General features: G+C 38.5%; 1 protein-coding gene across 32 annotated transcripts in view; it reads left to right on the top strand.

Annotated features, from left to right (window-relative positions):
• Nrxn3 (neurexin 3) overlaps positions 1-27,781 on the top strand; it is a 1,575,536-nt gene that overhangs the window by 1,511,128 nt on the left and 36,627 nt on the right. For 22 of the 32 annotated variants that reach the window (XR_015004497.2, XM_048449344.3, XM_085697775.2 and 19 more), the window contains one exon: positions 14,398-14,476. Coding sequence is in view for 30 of the 32 variants with exons in the window: in XM_048449344.3 (XP_048305301.1) it covers positions 14,398-14,476 (79 nt within the window). In the remaining 2 variants the exon portion in view is untranslated. Of the gene's footprint in view, positions 1-14,397; positions 14,486-27,781 lie in introns of all 32 variants that reach the window. The other 10 variants (XR_015004496.2, XM_085697786.2, XM_085697779.2 and 7 more) reach the window with 1 other exon arrangement.

Below are 27,781 nucleotides of genomic sequence, written 5' to 3'. Positions count from 1 at the left end.
AGGTCAGAGAACGTTTTTTAGAGTCAGTTCTCTTCTGCAAACATAGGGATCCCAGGGTTCAAACTCAAGTCATCAGGGTTCATGGCAAATGTCTACTCACTGCACCTACCCCTAGTTGTTGGACCCTAGAATCCAATCACTGAGGAGGAGTCGCCCCAAGAGATCATCTCTGACACCACAGTTGATGTAAAAGCTTGAGGATTTTATTAATTCTGTCATGATAGGGTCTTTCAGCATTCAAGAAGCCAGAAAGACCCCGAATAACTGGTACAGGCTACTTTTAAAGGAAAAAGCCACAAGAAGAAGGGAATGTCTGGGGGTTGTTCTTCAACTACTATGTTTGGCTTATGCAAAAGGGCTATTACCAATAATTGGCTGGAGAGTGGTTACCAGATTAGATAACGTAAGAGGGAACATCTGAAGATCTCTTTGCCCCTTTCCCAGGGACTGAGTCAAAACACCAAGAACCCTTAGGTTATCTTGCCCCTATTCAATAACAGAATTCTGTTTGGAGAACATTCACAAGGACTCAGGGAGATGGAAAGTTCCCATCATTTCAGTATATTCATGTATAGTTATTAGATCCTTGGTTCCCAGGGAGGGGAGAAGCACTACTTCTGAGAGGCCTCACAATTGGCCTCAGAGTTGTCAGAAATGGCTTTAGAGTTATTTTAGAGTTCTACATAGTGAGACACCAATCCCTAAAGCCTTCTTCCAAATAAGGAATAGAATAAGCATTTACTTACCTAGAAGATTGTCTTATTCGTCTCTTTGCCCAGATCTATGTCACAATTCTACTTCTAGTTACAAAACAAAGTTGTTTAAGTTGATCACATGACCTGACCATTGTTGGAAGGAGGAAGAGAAGAATGGACATCAACAATATCTATAATGCTTACCTTCTCACATCAGACCCAACCTTGTTCTCTGTTGTTCAGCACCATTCATCTTCCATGGTATTTGGTTGAATGTGTAACTGTATGAATTAAGTCGGAGGATCTAATGATCTCTGTTTGGTCTCTTAAGATAAACAATTTCATTTGCATTTTGGCTTCTCTGAGCAACTTTTGGAACATAGAAGCCTTTGGTATATGTCAGAGAGGCTGTGGTTAGAGTCTCAAAAATATTTTAAGAGAGAAAGAAAAAGATTACATTCTGGGAGAAAATCTAACCATTGCAAACATCGATGAGGACCAGGGTGTATTCCTCAGGAATGAATACATAGGAAAATGCTTCTTAAATTATGAATGTGAGTGCTTGCATTTATTGTCCAGTAATCCTGTTTTATTGATTTCTGTTTACTTCCAATCACCTAGAATGATACTAGGTTGCTTAGAAATCTTTATCCTTGAAAGACGGTCATTAAAGCTACTGCACTGCATTCAGTTGTTTACTTTTCCTTAATGTGATTGAATCAATACATATACAAATGGAACACATTCTCCTCCTCTATCTAGATGACAAGGGGAAAACAGAGAAAAGCTAAATAGAGCTGCTCATATTTTAAAAAGGGCAGCAGAAGACACATTGATTTCTTTTGAAGAGGCAGAATACAAATCAAAATATTTCTTAGACACAGTTTTTGATAAAAACAATGACTCTACAGAGTTGATTTTCACTTCCCAAGAGGTTGTTCTGGAAAGGCAACCCACCTGCAGCTACCTGCTCAAACCAGTTCTTCGACAGCTGTTTGTCTCAGCACCTACACAAGCAAAGTCCCTTGTTTTGTTTGAAATGGGGGTCCATTCTTGCTTGGACGCCCAACTATGAGTGAAGACATTTTTCAGAAAATAGTCTGATCGTCATTTGCTTTAAAGCGGTTGTTTAGAATGGAGTTTCTCAGAAGTGGAAAGGAGTAGGAGTCCATGAGTCTTGGCCTATTAGGATCTTCTCTGAAACGTTGTTACTGAAGACGAGACGGGAATGAGAGGGGCTAGGGTCGAGGCCTGAAAATTAGAAGAGGCATAGCAGTGAAGGTGTTGTATTTCCCCCAGAGTAATACAGAGAATTAAGCTAGTGAAGGATCGAAGCCCAAGGGACCAAGCTTCAGGAGCATAGGCTATTTGTCATAATTTGAGATTCTGTAAACCATGTCACATTATTTGGGCCTGTTCAAAAATCATTTTGCTAAACTGCTCTCAGGGGTACCTCCACGCTTTGTGGAAGCCATCACAAAAGGAAAGCAAGGATCTCCTTGTTCCAAAAGTGGGAGGAGCTGTATTGTTCAATCATAGAATGCAGAGTTAGCTGGTGGTCATCCTCCAATTGTCTCCTGATGTTTCTACTGGCTATTTAGTCACATTCAGGGTGAGAGGTAATGTTAGGGGTGAACAGGATGCTTTCACATGATGGGAAAATACTATATCACTAAACTACTCTGCCCCCCCCCACCATATCGTCTCAGTGAGAACTTAAGGAAACAAAAATGAAAAATAAAGTCATCAACACAGGTTACCATTTTATATGGTGCAATATGAGTTTTAAAAGCCATTTTAAGAGCATTCGTCTCAAATGGAAAAAAAACACAGAAGGAACCTAGTATTCTTATTGCATAGCTTACAGATACACATTCACTTACCAACTAGAAAGGTAGAATTGCTATATCAAACTAGCTTCTCAGTTTGCATTCCACCTTTTAATCAAAGACATTCGAGAAACAGTCTCACTTCAACTTATTGAAAAGTAAAGACCAAAAAAAAAAAGTCTCTGGGAAACCCTAACTTTCTCTTTTTCTTCTCAGCCATTAGTGTCTGTGTGTTCAATAGTTAATTGCTAAGGTTGCTTGGAAGAGCACACATGTTCTATGTTGGAGGATTCACAATGAGGGATGTTCAAAGGTCCAAAGGGATCTAAATAAGAATTTATCCCCAGTCAATTTTTTCTAGAAGACAGTACCAACTTCATAAGGAGAGACACGGGGGGGGGGCATATTGTTGCCCTGGTGGTTTGAATGATAATGGCTTTCTTTGGCTTATATATATTTGAATGCTTGGTCCCCAGTTGGTAGAACTATTTGGGAAGAATTAGAAGGTGAGGCCTTGGGTAGAAGAGGTATGTCACTGGGGGTAGGGGTGGGCTTTCAAAAGTCATTCCCAGTTAGCACTCCTGCCTCTCTGCCTCATGACTGATATCTCAATATGTAGGCTCTCAGCTACTGCTTCAGCAACCTGCCTGCTGCCATGTTCCCCTCCACAATAGTCATGAACTCTGCTACCCTCTGTCACTGTGACTGCTTCCCTCCCAATTAAATGCTTTCTTTGATAAGTTGCCTTGGTCATGGTGTCTCTCCTCACAACATAGACAAATAACCAAGAGAGTTGTTAACCAAGATGCTTGCCATGTCCCCAGAATTCTTTGCTCATGAATGTTTGGAAGATTGCATATACAGGGGATGGCAAGGTACACAGATGGGTATACATGTTGCCTTTGTTTCCTTTGCCTGCATATGTGTTCCACTCTCCATTGAATTCTAATTACAAACTTAAATGGTTAAGTATGTCAAGTCAGGAGGAATAGCAAAGTGCAATATGAGCACAGAGTCCTTATTTCCGTCAGTACGTCTACTGTATTCCCCACACCTAATTTGACAAGATGAACCTTGTTTATAAGCTATAATGGAGGAAAGTGTTAGTCTCACCTTCCATCAAAAAAGAGAAATAAATAGTTTACCACTATTCATGAAAATTAGGCTCTGTTTGCTTGGTATGTGGCATGGCTATATGTGCACTTGTAGACAAGCCCATTCACGTATGCCTGTGTGTGCATATGTGTACACAAGTGTGCAACATGTGTACAGAAGCATGTGAAAGTCAGAGGTCAGTATTGTTTATCTTTCTCAATTGCTTTCTCCCTTATCTTTCTGAGACATAATCTCTCATGGAATCTAGAGTGTGTTTGGCTAGACTGGGTTATCTATAAGCCTCAGACACCCTTCTCTGAGACCCCAGTACTAGGGTGATAGGTGGTCCCCACTATAACTGGCTTTCTTATATGGGTGTTCGGGAACAAACTCAGGTAATCATACTTATGTAGCAACCACTTCACCATTGGAGTCATCTCCCCAGTCTGGTTGTGTTGGTCTTGTGAATTGTTTTGAATTAGGGTTTATGAAGATCTTGTCACTTTTATACTGTAGACTAAGAATGAGGCAGTGACACCTAGGAAGTAAGTGAGACTATCTGGGTTCAGGAATTTCTTACCTAATAATACTTGAAGATATTCCCTAACTTGGGTCTCACTAAGTAAATAGCATTAATAGGCACAGCTCTCTTTGTGGGAGCTTTGTACTCTCTTGTGGACTAAGTAGCTCTATAGTAACTCTAGGCATTCATTCTCAGGGTGAAGACGATCGTCTTAACAGTTCTTGTCTCTCTAGCTTCATGTCATGTGTTTCAGTTGACCCTCATATTTCCCGCACACTTCTGGCTCAGAGTCACTGGTTGCAGAACCTGTTCCTCTCTCAGTAGCTTACCAAGTCCAGTTTCAAGTGTATAAGCCTTTCTCTAAGTACTGACAATGCCCCTCATCTTCTCTTGGCTTTCATTTTGCTTCCTTGTTTGTTTATGTTATCTTTTTTTTTATTTTCCTTGACCTGACCTAGTAGAGACGTCCTTTTCAATGGTAAAGAACGGTTCATTTTGCATTTCCACCTTTTGCATTACAATACAGTTATTTAATTCATTGCACTTTCTCGTTACGAGTAATATTTCTATTTCATGCGTTAATTTCTAAGCGGTGCTAGAAATTGTGCTTGTGTGTGAAATGTTCTGGAGCCCATAGTTCTTTTAGTTTTCTTTTTGTTGGGCCTGAACTGCAGGCACGCCCATTTTTCTTTTTTTTCCAATTTTTTTTATTAATTTATAAAAATTTCCACTTCTGCCCCTCCTCCCAATACCCTCCCACTCCCCCCACTCTCCCCACTCCTTCTCCTCCTCCCTCTCCAGTCCTAAGAGCAGTCAGGGTTTCCTTCCCTGTGGGAAGGTCAAGTTCCTCCCCCCTACCTCCAGGTCTAGGAAGGTAAGCACCCAAACAGACTGGGATCCCATAAAGCCAGTACATGCAGATGAAACAAGTCCCAGTGCCATTATCAATGGCTTCTCAGTCAGCCCCCATGTCAGCCACATTCAGAGAATCTGGTTTGATCACATGCTCGTTCAGTCCCAGTCCAGCTGGCCTTGGTGAGCTTTCCTTAGATCAGTCCCCTTGTATCAGTGGGTGAGCGCACCCCTCACGGTCCTGACTTCCTTGTTCATGTTCTCCCTCCTTCTGCTCCTCATTTGGACCTTGGGGGCTCAGTCCAGTGCTCCAGTGTGGGTCTCTGTCTCTATCTTCATCCATCGTCGGATGAAGGATTCCTCTTATCCTGACTTCCTTGCTCACGTTCTCCCTCCTTCTGCTTCTCATTTGGACCTAGGGAGTTAAGTCCAGTGTTCCAGTGTGGGTCTCTGTCTCTATCTCTATCCATCGCCAGATGAAGGTTCTATGGTGATATGCAAAATATTCATCAGTATGGTTATGGGCCAAGGCCAGTTCAGACACCCTCTCCTCTGCTGTCCAGAGAACAATCTGGGGACCTCTATTGGACCTGGGAACCCCTCTAGAATCAAGTCTCTTGCAAATCCTAAAATGACTCCCTTAGTTGAGATATATACTTCCCTGCTCCTATATTCATCCTTCCTCCGTCCCCCCATTCCATCCCCCAACCTATCCCCAATCCTCCCCTTCTCCCTTCTCTCTAACCATCTCCTCTTCCTTTCATTCCCCCACCCCCCGTGCACCCACGGTTGCCTGGCAATCTTGTCTCCTTCCAATATCCAGGAGGATGGCTATATGATTTTCTTCAGGCTCACCTTCTTATTTAGCTTCTCTAGGTTCACGTATTATAGGCTCAAAGACCTTTAATTATGGCTAGAATCCACTTATGAGTGAGTACATAACATATTTCTTTTTTTGTGTGTGTGTATGGATTACCTCACTCAATAAAGCGTTTTCTCTTTCCATCAATTTGCATGCAAATTTCAAGATGTCATTGTTTTTTTACCGCTGAGTAAAACTCTAATGTGTATATGTTCCACACCTTTATTAACCATTCTTCTATTGAGGGGCACCTAGGTTGTTTCCAGGTTCTGGCTATTACAAATAGTGCTGCTATGAACATAGTTGAACAAATGCTTTTGTAGTATGATAGGGCATCTCTTGGGTATATTCCCAAGAGTGGAATTGCTGGGTCCTGAGGGAGGTTGACTCCCAATTTCCTGAGAAACCTCCACACTGATTTCCACAGTGGCTGCACAAGTATGCATTCCCACCAACAATGGATGATGTTCCCCTCACTCCACATCCTCTCCAGCATAGGCTATCATTGGTGTTTTTGAGTTTAGCTATTCTGACAGGTGTAAGATGGTATCTCAAAGTGGTTTTGATTTGCATTTCCCTGATCGCTGAGGAGGTTGAGCATGACCTTAAAAGTGTCTTTTGGCCATTCGAAGTTCTTCTGTTGAGAATTCTCTGTTCAGATCAGTACCCCATTTTTTAATTGGGTTAATTAGAGTTTTAGTGTGTAGTTTCTTGAGTTCTTTGTTTATTTTGGAGATCAGACCTTTGTCTGATGAGGGGTTGGTGAAGATCTTCTCCCAGTCAGAAGGTATCCATTTTGTCTTACTGACAGTGTTCTTCGCTTTACAGAAGCTTCTCAGTTTCAGGAGGTCCCATTTATTCATTGATTCTCTTATTGTCTGTGCTACTGGGGTTCTATCTAGGAAGTGGTCTCCTGTGCCTATGTCTTGTAGACTACTTCCCTCTTTCTCTTCTATCAGGTTCAAAGTGGTCAGATTAATGTTGAGGTCTTTAATCCATTTGGACTTGAGTTTTGTGCATGGTGATAGATACAGATCTACTTTCATTCCCATTTTTCTAAGATGGCTGTTCCCTTTTTTCCTGAATAATCTCATCTGATTGATGTTGACAAACTTGGTCTGATTCTTTCAATAAGAATGATATGACATGCATAAGTAAAAATTTGACTATTTTTAATTCCTATTAATTTTGCTGTTTTTCTACCCTGTTTTCCCTTGTTCTTATTTCATATATTTAAGTTCATCATGAGACCAAAGTATAAGGTCATCTTACATTATGCTTGTCTTATGAAGATCTCTAACTATGCTTTCTCTATGTAAGAAAGAATAAAGCTGTTTTCTTTGTATTGTAATGTCAGACTCAAAGACAAATGGGCAAGATAAAGAGAATTCCACCAAAAGAATAATTCTGTATTCCTTATATTTTATATATCCCTTCTCTGTTGAACTGTGGAGTCAGAACTTCATAGACCCATGCGTACTATCAACATTTTTATTCAAAATATTACTAATATCCTTGATGAGAACATATGTGCTTGGCTTTAAAACACTCACTAGCTGGTACCTACATCTTTATTTACAGTCACAATAATATCTGTCCTTTGCAGTTCTCCACCATAAACAGAGCCTTGACTTTAAGATTAATGGCATAAAGCCTACCTGGAAAGGAAATTCTATCTTTAAGAAAAAGAAAGAAATAACAGAAAGAAAAACATATCAGGTATTTGCAGAATCAACTAAATTTTGGCATCTCATATAATGGTTAGGCCCCAAATCTTCGAAAATTGTGAAGAAAACAGAAAATTTACAATAGACATACAGCCACCTGTTTTGTAGTTAAGGGTAGGGGGAAATAGCCATCAAAGATGGAACTTTCTATACGCATGATCACTAGGAACCCACCTAGATTCTTGGACAATTTATTTTATTTTATTGTTATTTTTTCTGTCTCCTAAATAATATGTAATTTCTCCAGGCCAAGAAATAAATTGAAAGGATTTAGAGGGATTTGCTTATCAGTGCAACACCACGTAGCATAGCATTCCTCCCACTTTGGGGAGGGCACATTGAAGTTTGGTTAATCTTCTGGGTTCAATACCGTCTTCCCTCTGTCAGGCTGCCTCAGACAACAGATAGATTAATGTCCACCCACTCTCTTCTTCTTCCCTTCCCCCTCTCTTGATCTACCCTTGCTCTTTGAACAGAAGAAAGAGAAATCTTGAAAGTGGGGAGACAAAGAAAACAAAACAGCAAGCCATGCTTACTCATACCATCTTCTAAAACCTTGATCACAGCACAAAAGACCCCAAATCTTTAGCCCAATATATAGCTCAGCTCTGCTTGGCGTGTCTGCCATTAATTAAATCTGCAATCTGCAAAGGGATTTCCTCAAAAGCTAATTCGTTAGCAAGTTATTACATGTCATGTCATTCTTTATCCCAGTCCACTGAGTGCATTATGGAAAAGAAGAAAAATGAAGGTGGGAACAATTTTTAGGGAAGCAGAATTTTCTTGAATTCCTATATTGTTTGCTTGTTTTTTTTAAAGAAATATTATTTACAGGAGTTCCTCTATATTAATTGTAAAGTTTTAACATCACTCTCATAGGGCTGCAACCCATCGGTGGAGTTTATTTTTCCTAGCTCAAGTTCAACAGTTTGTCAAACCCAAGAGGACAAAGACCAAGCCTGGGCAATGCCCAGCATAGTTATTGCCTTACCATATCATAAGCAATTAATAAATATTTGTGGAAGAAATGAATGATTAAGTAAGTAAATGCAAACATATATAAAATCACCTATCCAGACCACGGTGAACTTTTAACCCAGATCTCTGAGTGAAGAGAATAGTTTAGACTGAATGTAGTGATTTAAGCCAGGAATAGTCTTCTTAAAGTTTTTCTGTTGCACATGTACATAAACCAATATGTGTGTCTAGTCATATTTTACTTGGAAATTCATTGGTTGGGCAAAAAGAATAAAGGATGTAATGTATTGAAAATCCCAAGAGCATGGCAGAGAGTGAAAATTCACAGTACATTGTTGCAGTTCAGGAACTTGGGTAGATAGAGAAAAAAGACATGAGGGTCACCTGAGGTAGCCTCTTCACCAGATTGCAACATTACCACTTGAGTGCCATCATTTATGCCTGCCCCATGCTGTGCTCCCACGCTCCCTTTCCGAGTATGACAAGCTAAAATTATTTATGTTTCATTTTGCCATAAAAATGTCAGCCCTTTCTATTGAGGATGACTGCACAGAGCATGCTCGATCAGAGTACAATGAGAGGGTAGGTAGTGCATTCATCCATCTTGCTGCCCCTTCTATTGAGGATGACTGCACAGAGCAAGAGCGTGCTCGATCAGAGTATAATGAGAGGATAGGTGGTGCATTCATTTTTCTGTGCTCTGACCTCGTTTCTTTATTGGCCTTGAGTTTGCTGGAATGATGAGGGTAAACAAGAAGAGGTAATAAAAGTAATAAGTTGTAGCTTCCCAAGCTCTGTGATTTTTAAAAATATCTATGATGTAACATAAAAATCATCTTGGGATGTGTGTGTGTGTGTGTGTGTGTGTGTGTGTGTGTGTGTGTATGTGTGTGTGTTGACATTGATCAAAGACAAGGTACATAATGGCAAAAATTTATTGAGTACAATGTCACCCTCTAAACACAAAGTGTTCAAACTTTCAAAATCTCACTTGAGGTCATTGTTTGCCTAGACTCACTAGGCTGTTGGTAATTGAAGAGTAACTCCAGTGTACTTTATTTAAATACAGAATGTATATTCTTAACGGAGGTATATAGACCCTCCCCTTCCAGCCATGAGATACTTCAAACTCCAATGCTTACTCTTGGAATAGAAGGATGGAGGGGAAAATACCTAAGCCACGGGCATTTGAAAGAACTGAATTCTGTTTAGCATGGAGCAGCTGCTGAGATATATGGATGTTTTCTGTGGGACTTTGGGATATTTATGGACCTTTCCCTTTTCCCTTTTCACTGGAAGAATGGCGATATCATTCTTGAGTGAGTTATTTATAATTTCATAAAGCTGTTCTGTGGTAGGGCTGATTTTATACTACACTTAATCTCAGTCAGATAATCATGCTTCCAAGGAGTTGGGAGGAGAAAATTGGCTGTCCCCTAAATGATTAGCCTCGTGCTGGTATAAGATGAAGAGCTAAGGGTTAGAATTTCAAGTCACAAGGGACAGTTGGGCAGTCAGGAGAGGGGACATGGTGACACTGACGTGAATCATCGTCATTATAACGTTAGACACTTCTTGGTCTCACAAATAGTGGATGATAAGAGAGAATGCTGTAACTACGTCCCTATGCTGAGATGGAGTAGAGCTTTGCACAATAAATAATTAGGCATAGGTGATTATAGAAACAATAACTCAAGGAAGTAAAATGAGAAGTCAGGTTTGTGAATCCGAGGGAATTGGAAGGTAAACACATCTATAAATTTACCTGGCCAGAGTTTTGAGCTTTCTTCAAACCCAATTTTATTCTAGGGTAACTTTAATAATCACTGGTAAAAAAAATACATATAAGTGCAATAAAAACTTTCAGGAAAGGAATAAAGATGAGCTTGCCACAGATGTATTTTATTGAAAGTTATTACAATACATATGTTTGGTTTTATGAAACTTAGTACAGAAGTGAATACTTCCAACATGTGGATTAAACATATAAAATATATATTTTAAAATAGAATAATAGGAATTGCTATTTTTGATATAAAACATGGTTAATATATAAGGGCAAAGGAACTCCTTTAGAGAAAGGGAAATAGGGTGTTTAATCTACACCAGCAGAGCTGTGGCTGTCATTCCCAGGGACCACATTGCAAAATCATGTACGTCAACTCCCAAAAGGATGTCATGAGGGATACTGATGAGGTGAAGGGAGGAGAAAGAAGGAATCTGATGGGGCAGGGTATTAAACCCATGCTTGTTAGATGAGGTTCCTGTGCAAAGATGATCATTCAAGTAGCTTTTATCTTGTCATTCCAAGCCATCTTTTCTCCCCTACTACCTGTTGATGTAACAAATACTATCTATTTTACATGAAATGCTATTTCCTTTCTCCTTTATAGGAAAGGTACTGCTCCTTTCCTATCAGTTCCTATGAGCTTGTTTCTCCTTCCCTTCTGTCTGAAAGACACATCTATTCTCCTGCCACTTGCTCCCTTGCTGACTCCTGCTAACTCTTGTCACAACATTCCGTTTACCCTGTTAAGTTTGCCTGTGTACTTGACTGTCCCATCAGAGACTGACTTCCCAGAGCAAAGGAGCCACTTCATTTCTCCCTTAATCCTTCATCGCTGTTACTGTGCCTCCTTCATAGATGTGTGATAAATACGGAAAGTAACAAATGAACTCATCAAGGAGTGAATGCATGAGTAAAGAAATCATCTTGATGTAATCATATATAAGGGATACAGAAATGAGTAGCCTGCTACTATCAAAACTACTTAGCTTGTGGAGCTACACAATTCTTGGAATATCATAAGCAATAGTAGAATTTAGCACATACAGGCAGGTTCTGAGTATCTTATGCTTAGCCCTTGGAAAGTACAGTCAGCAGTCATTGTGTTAGTTATTTTTCAGCTACTATAATGAAATACCACAACCTAATGAATTTAAAGAACAAAGAACTTCTTTTTGGCTTAGAGTTGGAAAGGACAAGAGTGCAGAATGGGCAGAAAACCATGGCATGGTAGCAGTAGCAGGAAGCGGGGTGAGCACATTTTATCTGCACTCAGGAAGACGAGAGAAAGCAGGAAGTAAGAAGGGGCAGGGTATAACACCTCAAAGCCTGCTGCAGCTGTTTTTTTACCAACAAAGTTCCCCCTCTTAAAAGTTCAATACACTCCCCCAAACAGTGTCACCAGCAGAGGCCAAAACATCAAATATGTGAACCAACAGGGGAACAATTGTCTTTCAAACAACCAGAGTCTCTGTGAAAGTCACATTCAAAAAACTGAGCAACATGGAAGGAACCTTGGTGGATATTCCCAGATAACTGTGCAAGCAGAAACATCTCCTACCGCAGCATTATTGTCTGAGGGATGCGGATGGTGGGTGGAAACAGCAGATGTCACCACAAATGTTAGTTCCCTTGATTCCTGTGAGTCCTAAAAGAGTTTTACATGTTAACCACTTAATATGAAGCCTGAATAGAACAGACAGGTGTCTTGATTGTCCATGTATCTATTTCTTCATGTGAGTTTTGACTGTCCTCAGGGTCAAAAGTTCTTGTGGAAGATCATTGTAGTTATGGAAGCGTGCACCACACGCAACATGCACATGAAGGGAGGGCACTGCGTTGTTTAGACAGACGTCCATAGTTCTGCTCTCCGCATATCAACCCTGAGTCTCTATCCAGCTGTATTAGTGAAGCATACCACCCTGGATTCAGCTAATTGCTTTGTCAATTTACATGTAACCCCTCATCAACCCCCTTCCCTAAGTAGTGGGAAGTAGAATTACATTAGCGCTTAGAGAAACATGTATTAAGGGAGTATAATTTTTCTGGCACAAGGAATAGTTCACCTGATTACAGCTGCTGGCACAGGCTAGTTTAGTAGCACAGATTTACGGAGTGGCTCTTCTCAAACTGCTCATCTTCTAACTTTCAGATGGAGCAGGGATGGTCTGCCCCTTTCAGCTCTAGAAGAAGGATCTGTAGTGTTGGAAAGTGAGATGAATTACTCGACGTGTTCTTTCCACCATTGCTCTTTTATTCTATTTCTGGACATTCTTCACTTGATATGAGTACTTAAAAGGGGGGCACACTTTGAAATGCTACCCATCTGAATTGTCATGTGTGCTCATCTGCTAGGGCTGAGGTAACAAAACACCGTAGACCGAGGGGCTCAAACAATAGAAACATATTCCCGCAGAATTCTAAAGGCTGGCAGTCTGAGGCCACAGTGTCAGCAAAGTAGCTCCTCGTGTGGACTCTCTTCCTGACATGTAGATGCTCACCTCTGTTCTGAATTTCTACGTAGACTCCTCCCTTTCTAGGTCTGTGCCCCAATTTCTTCTTTTCAGAGAGACACTGATCCTACTATATTCAGGGCTATCCTAATGATTTCATTTGTACTGAAGTCTCTCATTAAGACCTAATGTCCAAGTGAAGTCCAGTCCTGAAGTATGAGGGGATCACAGGTCAACCTACCTTCTCTAGAAGACAGGGCATAGAAAGGCTGTGATGTGTCACAAGTGTAGTAGTAATGTATCTTAGAAATCATCACTTTGTTTCTGACAAGATGTGTGTATCTCTAATCAGCTAACCTCTCTCACTTCTAGACTTTTTAAACATTACATCTCTTGTCTGTCTCAGTGGAAGGTTAGGGCAGTTGTGTCTAGATAGGAGTTGATGACACATGCCTTTAATCCCAGTGCTCAGAAGGCAGAGGCAGGTAGATCTCTGTGCGTTCAAGGCCATCCTGGTCTGTAGAGTACATTCCAGGACAGACTCCAAAACTACACAGAGAAACCCTGTCTTGAAGGAAAAAGAAAAGAATGTGTTCATATCAGTCATAGTAACTCGCAACTGGCTTATAATACTTGTTCAAAAGGCAAAGAAAACATTTCTTTATGACCTTTTCTTCTTGAATATGGATCCAGACTTCAATGGATTGGGAATAATAAAATCAACAACTCAGTTAATATTACTGACATTAAGAAAAGAAATGGGCATTTATTAAAAACCTACAATCCACCGGGTATTTCTATATATAATGACCAAAATCTGTTTGGGGTTTAGTGTGTAAGTCATTTAATCCTTCATTAGTCTTTCACTAGTATTTGTAACACTTATAATTTGTGTTATGAAAATTACTTATTCTCACCTACTGTGTGCCAAGGGTCCACTTTACTGCCAATGTTCACAGTCCTGTGGTTTTCTTCTAACAATTTCCATAGCACTGGGAAGTTTTTGCATGGTTAAAAAAATAAACAGATTTATGTTGAACTAGTGTTGTGGTGGGAATTTGTTCTGCTCTCTTCAGCAAGAGCCTTACCCATGTCCAGGAGCATGTGCAGTATCACTCCACTGATCCACATTGCTAATTCAGCTAATTGCAGCAATTATGAGAAGGAACCGCTGCAAGCCAGAGAAGCTATTATGCTGTACTGAATGAATAGCATCCCATAGTGTTCATTAATTATACTGCCTATAGATCCGCAGCCCCCCAACAGCGCACATGAAACCATGTGCCGTGTGAACTTAATCCCTCTCAAAGCACTGAGAGTGTAGTGTTGGCTGGGCCCTTCCAATGCCATTCTCCGCAATTCCTTTCCTTCTTCCTCCTCATCCAGAAATCAAAGTGGACAGCCTTGAATCTCTGCAGCCTCAAAGTAGCTGCAGCTTTATAGGAGACCCATACAGACAATCCTCACCAGAGAAAAACCAGTAGCGATGGGGGAGGGGGGCCATAGAAAAGATTTAATGTACTTACCTATCAGTTTCCTTACGTGCCTCTGTTTTCTCTCTTCCCTCCACCTTTCCCTGCTCTGTTAACATCCATAGCCAACATCAGATGACCTTGTTTCATCTGCTGAATGTTCAAGTGATGACGAAGACTTTGTCGAGTGTGAACCGAGTACAGGTAGGTCAGGTCAGTCTTGTTTTGCTTGCTTCTTTTTTCATTTGCAAAAACCCGTTACATACATATATGTGATTATACGTGTGCTTTATATATAGTATTGCGTGTTAATGTATATGTATTTCCTATATCTATATATGTACCTGCATACATATATAAATATTAATTTACCAGCAAAAGCATCAAATCCCATGGAAAGAGCAATTAAGCTTAGGGAAATTTCAGTCTCTGATGCTTAGAAAAATACACAATATGTATCCTAACTTTGCAAAGCTGCCTACCCAGGTTAGGCAATGGAATCACTACTACAAATATTCAGTTGTCAATGTCAACTATGAGATTGACAGAGGAAAAGAGCATCTAAAGCTTACATTTGAATGAGCATTTTTGGCTTTAAACCATAAACCTATCATGGAAGCCAAAAGATTGTTGGGTATCATATGAATCGCAAGACTTGTTCTGATTGTAAGTGGCATAAATAAATAAGTTACCCAAATTATTTTCCATGAGATTTTAACAGCAGTTAACATGGTACTATATTTATACTAATTTTGTTCATAATATGTCTAGAGAACCCGTGAAGTGATAGAGTATACGAAACACAAAATTAGTACCAAACTATGCCATGTCAACAGCTGGGATGCTTCAAAATGTATCGACCGCTGAAGTTAATCCGACTTTGGCATGGGAGTCTCAGTGTGTTCCCCGTTTGGGCACAGATACATTTTGCTATTTTCTGGTATTCCTGTATAGTGCGCTATATATGATAGAGTGTCCAGCAGGTAGCTGACATCCCCGATTCTCTCCTCTCAACTTTCCCAAGTTGTCTGTTTTTAGATCTACTGTAAGTTAAACATTTATGTGTATATAATAGAGAACAGATATCATTGAATTTCTGTGTATGTTTAATAAATGGAAAAGCCTCATCTTATTTCTACAGAGGCTAAAAGAAATAGGTAAAATTTCCACTTGATCTTTGCGTTGCCTTATTTTTTTGACTTTTTTAAAAAAATAAAAACAAGCCATTATATGTTTTCTCTTTTCAACTGTAGAGAAATTTATAATTACTGAGAAAAGTAATATATCAAAAGATTTAAAACTTCAATTTCTTACCCCAAAATAATTAAGAACAGTTCTGATTTTGGTAAATGCTGACTGCTTGGTTTCTTGCAAGTGGCTCTGGTTTCAGGAAGTTCTGTGGCCTTCTGTCCTTAGTATCTTAAAGGTATACAGCCATAATTTGACCTTACTGTTTTATAGTATGATCTGCTCTTTAGGGACTTTAGCTCTATGGAAGGAAGGTTAATGTGACCTTGTTCATCAGATTTTATTCATGTGATTTGGAAAAAAACTTGGGCACCAAGGTTTTATTTAAAAATGAATCTATTTATTTAATTTACTCACTCAATAATCCTGACCATTTAGGCACAACATGATACATCACTACCCTCCAGTCCTTTCTGGTCTAGTTCTTTTCTAAAGTGAGCTGTTTTAAAATAGAGCCATAAACCTTGTTACATACACCAGTTCTCCAATCTAATGCAATTCCACACATTTGTTCGAGGGCACCTGCATATTTTGGTGTGTGTTAGGTGCTACGAACTTAATATATGTATAGTGTATACCCAATTAGGATGTTTTCTGATGATTAGTTTAAGATATCTAGACTTTAATTAGGATCATCTGATTATTCTCTCTCTGCTCTTCTCTATTTCTAAGTAGTGATAACCACATCCAGTTTAATATTTATCAAATCTCTTCATTATAACTCATTAAAAATAAAAACATGGCCATTTTGAATTATTTTTCAATCCCCCCCAATTATGCCCTCTCAAAAGTCATCTCCATAGCTCGTTTGTTCTTCATAGCTCCAAGGTAAAGGACTTTTCATGTCTCAAAGCTATGAGGCCCATAGATTCCCAGACTGTCTTTCGATGTTGAATTTTAACACCCAACTTGAATGGCCCCAAACTGAGTTTGCTTACTATTTCATGATCACCTATATGTTTTATTTGATTTCAATCCAGGGGAAGGAAATTCATTGACAACGTTTTTTGAATAATATGGATATGAGAGGTTATATAAGATTTTTAAATTATTGTAATCTTCAAGAGAATATGGCAAAGATACACTAATAAAATGGAGGACAGGGTTCTGCCTCTGTAAGAGCTAAGTGAACTGCTTAGTAGAGGCTATTATTGAGCCTGAAATAATAATGTAATTCACTATGCTTGAAGAATAAACATTTCTTCTTCCTAATTTTATTTCTAATTGAGTGACGTGGGTATGCAAAGGAATATGTCAGAGGCATATTTTGTATAAGATAAAAATAGTTGTTTCTAGTGACCCAGGGACAGAAGAGGTAACTGAGCTGATGGAGCTATGTGCTTAGAGGTATCAGTCCTTTTTGTGTACCGCCTGAGAATGACATCCATAGATTTCTCACTTTCAAAGACAAGAAAAATTAAAATCATAAGGACTACCGGTTTCTAGGGCTGGATTTGAAATGCTGAGGAAGAAATCATCCACTGCTTGTGCAACAGTTCGTAACAGTGACATCAACATCACATCACCTGCAATTCTACGTGGACACTGAAATAAAAACTCTGCATTTATATATATATATATATATATATATATATATATATATATATATATATAAGTTTATCACCTCAGTTTCTAAAATTTTTTCCTTTTTTCAGGCCTAATACTTGATAGAAGTACACTACCCAGTGCTTGCTCTCTCATCCTTAACAAGTCCTTTTCTTCTCATTCTTTATAACAGGGTTATTATTTTCTACCTCCTTTATTACAAAGATTTGTAAAGATTATACTCTGATTTCTTTATATCCATTTGAGATTCTCACATTTCAAACATTTGTGCACTTTAAAACATAATTTGCCAACTGAATTTCATGAAGGCTTCAAGTTTTAAATATAGTGACTTTTCGAATTTGAAGGGGATTTTTATGTTTGTAGTTTGAAGTGAGATTTACACAATTCTTTTCATCCTCTGAACCCACCTTGGCATTTGGCTACTGTAGTTTGGTATAATTTAGTTATAAAATGTTTAAAAAACAACTTATAAGTTTTCTGGAACTAGATTGAAAATATTTAATTACAAATTCAATGGAAATGATTTTTTTAAAAATGAGTACAATATATCCTATGCCACGAGAAAAGATAATATAAATTGAAAAGCCCCATTAAAGTTTTTGAATGAATTAGTTTCACTTTTAATATATTTAATAATCTCAAATTAAAGCTGGAGAATTCTTTCACTAGTTCTAAAACTTTACCTCCACCTAAGCAGTTAAAAGAAAAACTGTGTTGATTTTGTTTTTATTTCATGACTTTAAGAAAAAAAAATAGTATCAGCATAACAAGTTCTACATTTCAAAAGATTTATTTCTATTTTCCCTGACAGTCTCATCCCTGAACTCCCTGCCTTGAGAATTAAGTCCTTTCTTGAGCCATGTTATGATTGCGATTTTCAGAATTTCAAATATTCAAAACTGAGCATTTGAAAACTAAAATATCAGAGTGACGCAAATTCCTTTCATCCCAGCACGCAAGGCAGAGGAAGGCGGATCTCTTTGAATTCAAGACCAGCCTGGTCTAGAGAGGAAGTTCCAGGACAGCTAAGGCTACACAGAGAAACCCTGTCTTAACGCCTTTCTAAGAAAAATTACAAAAAACTTTTTGAATAAATTGTCATCGGCCTAAATGTGAGAGTCAGAATTTTAAACCCTAAACTGTAAATGCTTATGTATTGGTTGCAAAAGTTAGTATTTATTTTTTGCTGTTTCTGACTTTGTCTAAAACCCCATCCTCCAGGAGCAAAGGATTCAAATCATTACAAGGAGATGAGAGCCTTCATGGATCATGCGAGTCAAAAAGCAATTAAGACCTTTTATGAATATTCATTTGTAAGAAAAATGTGAGAGTGGGTTCTGAAATTCCTAGAATTTCATGAAATTAGCTTTCTGTTTCTTTCCTTTCCCTCTTCACTGTTGCTCCTCATAATAACAGACCCAACATCAGACTAGAGATCTCCTAGGGTTGATTCCTCAGCCATTATCAAGATGTTTGTTCTTCTCAATATCAACTAACTGATTTCTTCACCTTTGCTTTTGTTAAATGTCGCCTGATCAACCCTCATTTGGCACTTCCACCAGAGGGCAGGAGGCTGAGAGGAAATATACAACCATGCATCCATCCATCAATCTGTCAGAAACTCCTTTCCCAGAGCTTAGACTGAGGAGAATATTGTAATGGATGGTGGTGCAAAGTGACGGACTTCGGTTCCCAAACTGAATCTCAACTCTGCATCTCTGCTCCTCCACTCTAACATCTCTGGGTTTGTAGTTTGTGGCCTAGTTTCCTCATCTCTCTTTTTTAGTCCCTGTCAAACTCAAACCAGATTAAGTGAAGATGAAGCTTAGTATAACACCAATAGCTTACTATAGTTAGCCTTTCTGACTGGCTTAAGTTAAGGGTCTTCAGCCTATATGGTTTGAAATACCTTTGTGAAGCGTTTATAACTAGAAAGCCTGATACTGAGTTGTTCCAAACTCTACACATCATTAGAGGTTTTATTTCCTGGAACATAAGAGAAAACATAGCTTAAAGGTTAAGATCATCATTTCCTAACAAAATGTGAAGAACAATTGCGTCCAGTACCAATGGAGGATAAAAGCACAAATATGTTGGTCATTGAACTTTAAATGTAATGGCTATAATCTTTTTTAATAAAAATTAATTTTATAATTTTTGCAAGTTTGAAGGATACAAATTTAAAAAATAAAGAAATAGGAATTGTTTAATAAATTTTATGTAAGCAATAGCTCTTAGATAAAACACATTAAGACCATCTGTGTATTGATTGCTATTATGGATTCCATCCCATAAATATATTTTATAACGCAAACTGCAAATTAAAAATGCGTGTGAATTTAACTCCATTATTTAAGAGTTTAGGAAGTGTTGAAAATGTCAAGAGAAGCACAAGATCAGTGAGTGTAATTCTATTTAAAGGTTGACAGATCATTTATGAACACATTCATGATCCTTTCTGTGTAGACACCAGAATAGGTGCTGAGAAAATAGGGCTAACACCAGATACCACCCAGGAGTTCACAGCTTATTTATTAAAAGCAAATATGGTAACAAGAAGACTAAAAGAAAACAAAGAAGGAAACCAAGAAACCATGTGAGCAATGAGCAGAAATGCTGAGGATATTATCCACGTTTGGGGGCGAGTTCTCTGACATTATGAATTGTGTACACCCCTCCTGCTCTCATTGAATTTACTCCCAGGAGTACTCACTCGTAGTTTAGCTTGGAGTCATAGAAATTAACATTAATCATCACTGTGCTACTCAATGCTAAACTTTAATTTGAGGTATATTTCTGCAAGATGGTCAAGAACCAGTGCAAATCTGAAAGTCAGGATATAAGTGTCCAAGATAAAGAGAGAATTTCATGCCCATATCAAGAACTTCCTGATTTCAAATGCCACAATGCAAGTGGAAGCTAAGGAAAGAGCTTGCTGGAATCATTAAGCAAATCCTCTTTCAGATGTATAATTTACAAAAAGAGGGGTTTGGTTTTAAAGGAAAAGTTTCATGGGTTTCCTTTCATTCGGTTTTTGTTCTGTATTATTTTTCCCCCATAAACCCTAAGTACATGCACACAGTGCATGTACATTTATAAATGCCGTGTGTTTATACCAAAGTGCTTGTTATTCCATATATATGTAATCATAGTCTAAATGATGTCAGGCTAATGTAAATGGAGAGTAACTGACCCTGCCATCAGTTGTGTGGTTACACAGAAATTCACGCCATCACCTTTAACCAGCATCAGCCAACATAGACATGCATGATACGGTTTTAACTTGATAAACCAAGCATGCTAATTTTTATTTAGGTTTGGTTTTCTTCATCCTAATTATAATGGTAATTTCATTATTCAGTTATCCTTGGGAAGGGTGGAAAGAAAAATATTATACAGATATATCTATCCATATATGCACATCGCTGTGTATCCATATAGATAGATATGTATCTTGTATATTTCAAAAAACATTTTCTGTCGTTTCACCTCATCTTGTGCCGCATGAATTTTTGGTGGTTCAATTTATTTTGTTTTAATTCATATTTAGCATTTTGACCATTATGGCTATTTTTAACTCATGCTATACTTTTATGAGTAATTATAAGCATTGCAATCATTATTTTTAAATACTGAGAAATATATTTAGATATCAAAACCAAAAAGGCAACAAAATCTTTTCTTGCCATCCCTGGGTTGACTCCCCCTTCAGCACATACCTTCAGTATTTTTCTGAAAACAAAGCAACTCTCAACAAAATCCAAGAAAGTTGTGTACCAAAGAATGAAATAGTATGTTTCCTTTCCCTCCTTCTATCCATAGTTCCCTTTTGATTTCCTTCATTCCCTGTTTTAATTTCTCCCTATATCTGCACAGACCACCTGCCTTCACTCTTCACGTTATTGAAGCTTTGACTGAAAAGATACACAAGGAGCCAGGGATAAAAACTAAAAAGAAACCCATGCAGAAATTATAAACAAAAACATTCCCCTTCCCACAAATTTCAGATGGCATAAAAAGAATTTTATTGCAGACGCAGGATATGTGTTTTATCTTTTATTTCTGGGCAAGCCAGCGATCATTGTGTGGCATGCTGTGGCAGTTCTGTAGTACTCAACTAACTGTGGCCTCCATCACCAGTGCATGAGCTGTTATGATACCATCTTGTATTTCATCCAAGTATCACATCCCAGCTAACCCAGCGAGTTCCATGTCTGAGTTGGGATAACTTTCCTCTGCAGTTGCAACATCATGGGTTCTCATTTTTGTGTTTATTTCTATGGGGCCCCTGCAGCCTTAAGAGCTGCTCTGCCAGCATCTCTGTATGGTTTTGTTTCTGGTATCTTCTTTCCTTGGCATAGCAGTCAAGCATGTGTCTTTTGTCTGGCCATCTTGTCTACAAGTCTCCTGTCAAGGTGTCGTTCTGTGATTCTGTTCTCTGTTTGTAATATGTGATTTGAAGTCCTCTGCCTATAGTTCTCACTCCCCTGTTGTCTCTACTGCTAACCTCACCCCTAAGGAACTTCACAAAGAAGCAAAACTGAGTTTCATTTGAATTGTATGGATGGTTTGATTTGCACCTCAAAGACATAAGTTGCATTTTTCTTGACTGAAAAAGGGAAACGGAAACTTACAGTGGGAAACCACTACAAATGTTCAAACAAAAATAAGAAACCCTTGTTGCTTTCTTTGACTTGATTAAATTGGCTTATTGCTAAAGGGACTTGAAGGAAGTGCTAATTTCCCAAGAGTTTTTCCCATAGGTCATCGGCCTTCTAGTTATAACCTTTTCTTCGGAGGCAGACAAAAGAGAAGATTGTTTTGGGGAATGCTAAGAAAGAGCATCCTCATTTCTGCTGCACAGAGCAGAGCCTTCCCCTAACTTGGTGAAGCATTTGTGGAAATCTACATGTATTCTATCCTAAAGCATGTTTTGCTTATAGTTTATCATAAATTAAAAGTATGTTCAACAAGAGGTCTATGGATGAGGGAAGCCAAGCTCTTTCAGCTTACTGGTTGTCCCATGTGTATTATGAGGTAAGATTATCTTTTGAACTTTCTAAGTCAAATGATTATTTTTATCTCATTTTTTTTAATTCACGGAAGCATTAAAGAGCCAACATCTTGACGTGACCCCAAATACTATATTTTACCATTTTAAACAATATGGCAGGTACAATAGCTCCATTTCTGAGGACAGTCTGTATTCCTTGAGACAGATGTAGGAGAAAGTGTCCTGTTCACTGTGCAGTGACTGAGCAATGCTCTATTGTTTTCCGGGCAACTAGATGCATTACTTGGAAATATTTAAGCTTTGATTTGGGCAGTATGAAATGACGTTATGTGAACATCATTTCTTTTCTCTTAATAATAGAATGAAAAAATGTTATATCCATATAAAATGGGTAGTAACTGTTGGTTTAATAAAACATTGTCATACAATGAAAAGACTGGTTTGGGTCTGAAGAAGAAAAAGTAAATGAAGTCATGTGGTTTATGGTGAGATGATACAGACTAAAAAGCTAATTATTTTTTTCTAAGTTTAATAGAACAGAAAAGCAAGTTGAATAGCCTCTGAGAAGCTAAACAGAAATTACAGATGAAAGATGGGAGGGAGACAAAGAATGTGGAAGATAGAGGGAGAGAAAGGTAAAAGTAGAAAGGAAGGAAACAAGGGAGGATGGAGGGAGAGGAGGGAACATGATTGATTATATGCCTTGGCATACAACTGTTTGCTGTCAGTGTTTTAAAACTGGGGTATAGGTATAGGTATTCTCTACCAAAACTGTCTGCCTGAATTCAGTCCCTAGGATTCACATGGTAGAAGGAGAGAACCAAGTCCTCTGACATCATACTCATACACCACGGCATTTGCACAGCCACACACAAACACACACACAGTAAATTATCAGTGCACATGCACATATTCTTCAACAGAGCCCAATATAGTGTTTCTAGGTTTATGTCATGTAGCATATTTCAACAATGACTGAATTTAAGCAACCAGCATTAAACTCAGAATTAGGCAATGGTGCTCATGACACTATGTCATTGCATAGATCTAATCTACTTTGGAAGTAGAAAAAGACAAGATTTCCTGAGTAAACTGGGAGCATGGGATCCTTAGGAGAGGGTTGAAGAGGGGGGAGGGAGGGAGGAGAGGGTTGAAGGGGAGGGGAGAGGCAAGGAGGGGAGCAGAGAAAATGTAGAGCTCAATAAAAATCAATTATAAAAAGATACTATGTCATTTTTATGCTCTGCAAGCATGACAGAGATCAGTAACGTCCAGGAAATTGATAATAGTGAAATAGTTGACAAGTTCTGAGTTTAAGCTTTTTGTTGTCTTTATTTTAATGTCATATTTATATCTGATAAATTTAAATTTGTCTATTGTAACTTCGAGGATTGGCTATAACTTAATGACAATCTTTCAAGACCCTTAAAAAAGGAGCAGTCAGCTCTCATAAGCTGGCTTTAGAATATCACCGGCCCACTGTCTGAATGTATGGCTGAGTATTCTACTTAAGCCTCATTTTAAGTTATTATGATAATAGGCATCATTGTGGTCACATTATACTTGAGAAAGTCAGAACTGATGCTTTCCTTTGCCAAGGTCACATACCTGCTCTTAAGTGTCAGGGCTGAGATTCTAACCTGACTTTGTGAAGAATTTTTGTGTGATGGTTTGTATAGCTTAGTGTGAGTTCCGCTTCCCTGTTGCCCCAAGGAGGTCCTTACCTTCCCGTATCCATACAAAAGAAAGGTAGATATGCTGTGATGGTAATGATAGCAAAATAAAGGTAGTAAAACAAAACAGCTTCTTGTATCTTGAAGAGAAACACCCCAAAAATTATGCCCATGTCTTCATGAGGATGTCTGTTTTGACTGATTTTGAATCTTCAAAAGGTAGTTGTGAGGACCGGGGAGACAGTAAAATGCTTGTCTCTAAAGCACAAGGGTATATGAGTTTAGTCTCCACAGCTCATTAGAAAAAAAAAAAGTCATGCCAAGGTGATGATGCTGGGGAGGGAGAGACAGGCTGATCCCATGATATTATTGTCTAGCCAGCCTAGATTAATCAGCAAACCTAGACCTATCAGAGACCCTGCATCAAAACATTGGATAATGCCTACTGTAGGTAGAATGACACCAAAGACTGTTCCCTGGCCACCATGTATGCATACATGTGCACATGTTTGTTGACATTTGAGACTGCACACACAACACAAACAAAAGTTGGTTGTCCAATAGTCCCCTTGTGCTGACTACAGATGGGATATTTCTTAGGCTTTCAAATTTTATTTCTCCTGCTTCAAAAGTCTATAGGAGATACACTTCTTGGCATGTGATCATAATCCACAATACAATTCCATAACCCAGTTAAGATTTTGTAACTTTTAAAGTATAATGAATTTTATTTAGTTACAGCTGTCAGTGCAGGTTAATTAATCATCCGAGCCATGAAATATGTCAGTGCCCTTTGCTTCCACATTTTCTCATAAAGTAAACTAGCTTATTAACACTCGAAGCCGTATCAGGATCATTGTATTGCAGAAAAGGTCTGCAGCTTATAGAAAGAGCATTTATGGTTAGATAGTTAGGCATTGCTTTGCAAATAAGTGTGAGTGATCTGGGAATTAAAAAAAAAAAGAATGCACTGGGCCTTATTAGTTCTTCTAATTTGACAAGATAGATTCTCTGATTGGGTTTCTGAGAGTACAAAATGGTGCCTTAATTTGATATGAGATTCAGTTGGCCTGTGGTCAACTTTCAGTGGCAGCCAAGAAACGTCCCTTGAAGGGATGTCAAGGCTCTGTGCTACAGTTGTGATACTCCTACAGTTTTGATCCTTTACTCAATGAATTATTCGTGTAGTACTTACTGTTGCCAGGATGCTTTAGTGTAGTCTTAAGTGATTTATACTTTAACTTCTCAGTTCTAGCAGCAATTTCATAAAGAAGCATGATTATTGCCATCTCCCGGTGGACAAAGCTAAGGCTAAACAAACTGAGCAAATGGCCAAGATTACACAGTAAGTAGAAAAAGCAGAAATCAAGCCCATAGCAACTCTCTCTAGAGTCTACACGCTGGGCACTGTGCTATGCCATCTCATGCACATTAACCACTGCCTGCGAAGTAGCTGCCTTCCAGAGAACAGTGAAAGTAGGTAGTAAGTATATTACATGATCAGGAAATAAGGACCGATGGGTTAACTATGATGGACAATAGGGCATCATAGGTTATGTCATTGTTTAATTATGTTTTGTTTCCAAATAACAATGGATACAGTAAGCCACTCTGCAGTGTTGAGATGGCTCAATGAGTAAAGTACTTGTGTGAAAGCATGAGGACCTAAGTTCAAATCCCCTCTATGCACATAAGATACTTAGAGCAGCAGTATACTCCTATAATTCCAGTGCAGGGGAGGCGGAAGCAAATGAAATTTAGTACTTCCTGCCCATCCAGTTGAGCCAAATAAGTGAGCTCCAGGTGTAGTAAGAGACTCCCATCTCAAAAACTAATATAGTAAGTGTTCAACGAAGACACCAGAAATTGACTTCTGGCCTCTATGTACACACACACACACACACACACACACACACACACACACGTGTGCACATGCATGCACATGCCGATGCACATACATAAATCCCCTGGTATCTATGTGAAAAAATTATTCAAGTATTGGGATTAATAGCAGAATTATGTGAAGGTCCTTCCTCTGATGTATCCTACATGATAACCTGTGCCCTGGAATTTTTAGCTTATTATCCATTTTTTGGTCTTGTTGAAAACTGAGTAGATAGATGCCAGTTCTGACTGATGTGAGGAGTCTATGAAGGGTAGTTCTTAGTGCAAGGTTTATAAACATCAGTATAAATATATAAAGCATTTAATATTTTAGTTGTACAAATGTTTATGCCCCTTAGAACACTGATTTAGATGACAGAACTCAGAAAAAGAAATACTGAGCATAGTATCTGAGAGGTTGTAGTCTTTACCTTAGAATCTTTCTGATTCCTAAGCACACTTGACAGCTTTAAAATCAGGCAGTTCATCTTCCCTTCTATTTTACCAAAATATAATGAGAGCTGTGGTGTTATTTTCTCAAATGTTCAGATTTATTAGATCAGTCACCCTGAGCAGAAGGCCACCAAGTTTTACCTGGAAAGAGTCAGACAGTGAATATTCCAGTCTTTGTGGGGAGGGCTCACATGCCCTCTAATAACTAAGAAGCTCAATTGCTTTAACAATTCAAAACCAGCCACAGACAGTACACAGGATGCTGTGTCTCATGTAGCCTCCTTTATACTAATGACCACATTGCTAACCTGCATCTAGCAAAATGTGATGCGTTAAGAGAATCTATAGATTTTTTTCATCATAGTGATCTCTTTTCAGTGAGAAAGAACTCAGTGTACAAGAACTGAAATGTGTAACACTTAGGGAGAGACAATTTTCTTGGCTTCTGCCTTGATTCCTGCAATATTTAAATTCTTCTTCTTCTTGAATTAGTTTAATAACGTGTGACTTCCCATCAACTATCCAAATCAATAACACGTTCAAACATTAATAGTCTTAATACATTTTTAAATTATATAAGACATTGTGCCCTTTATATTGAATTCATAAAGACACGTGTTAAGTTTTCCACTGCACACATGAGAATTCACAAGACAATCTTAGACATTAGAAGGTCATGTTTAAGGCAGTTGCTACCATTGTTTTGTACATGCAATCATCTCAGGTCTACAACATGGTTCCTGGATTATTCTATTATTTGTACGGTCTTCAAACGTTACTCTTCCTTTTGTAGAGTCATGTTTTGAACCTCCTGCTTCTACAGGGATACCAGCTACACTCTTCCCTTGCTTTCTGACTTCTGCAGGAGCTTCCTGAACTCAGCCCACACTCTGTGTCACCTTCTGGTAATTCTTCCTTGGGCTGTGGTCGTGGGCTATTGAGCTGAAAACGTCTACATGACTGAGATGCATTATTTGCAAGGTTCTGAGAACTTCTCTTGCCTGCTTTGATTTGTATCTTTGTATGTTTTATGGAAACAGTGAGAAAGAGAAAAAAAACAGTCTCAGTAACACAGACAGTGATGAGTAGGAGGGCACATAGACAGGAATTCTTGTTGCCTTGCCATCAAAAACATTTATTTATATCGTAGCCTTCTGAATGTACAAGGTTAGGTATTATACAGTGTGGAACTGAAAGTGGAACCTTGTGTCGAGGGGAATAATGCCTTCTACCACCTGACAGCGGATTAGTCAAGAGCAGATTTAAAAAGTACTAGGCTCAAAGCTATCCTTTTATAAAATAATTCTCAGTGTCTTCAGCATCCTTAAAATTAGAGAACAGTGGCAGTGAGAAGAAAATATGAAAAACTCACGTGTGAGCACTTTCAACCACACCACTTGTTTCTAACACATCTGAGCCCCAGAGAGATTGTGAGACTGACGTTGGAAGTGAGTAAGCTCAGAGATGACATTAGGAGCTTTATCCGTTAGCACCACCTCTTCTTTGGTTTTGTGTCTAAAGTTATAAGGTTCCAAAGGAAAAAGAGGTAGAGGTAGAGGGAGGGAGGGAGGGAGAGAGAGAGAGAGAGAGAGAGAGAGAGAGAGAGAGGGAGAGAGAGAGAGAGAGAAATGAAGGTATAAAAGTTGATTTTTGAAATCAACTAATTTG

The sequence above is a fragment of the Myodes glareolus genome, chromosome 11 (assembly GCF_982192425.1).
Source record: "Myodes glareolus chromosome 11, mMyoGla1.1, whole genome shotgun sequence".
In the NCBI taxonomy this organism is placed as follows: Eukaryota; Metazoa; Chordata; class Mammalia; order Rodentia; family Cricetidae; genus Myodes; species Myodes glareolus.
This window is presented reverse-complemented; position numbering and strand designations above follow the sequence as displayed.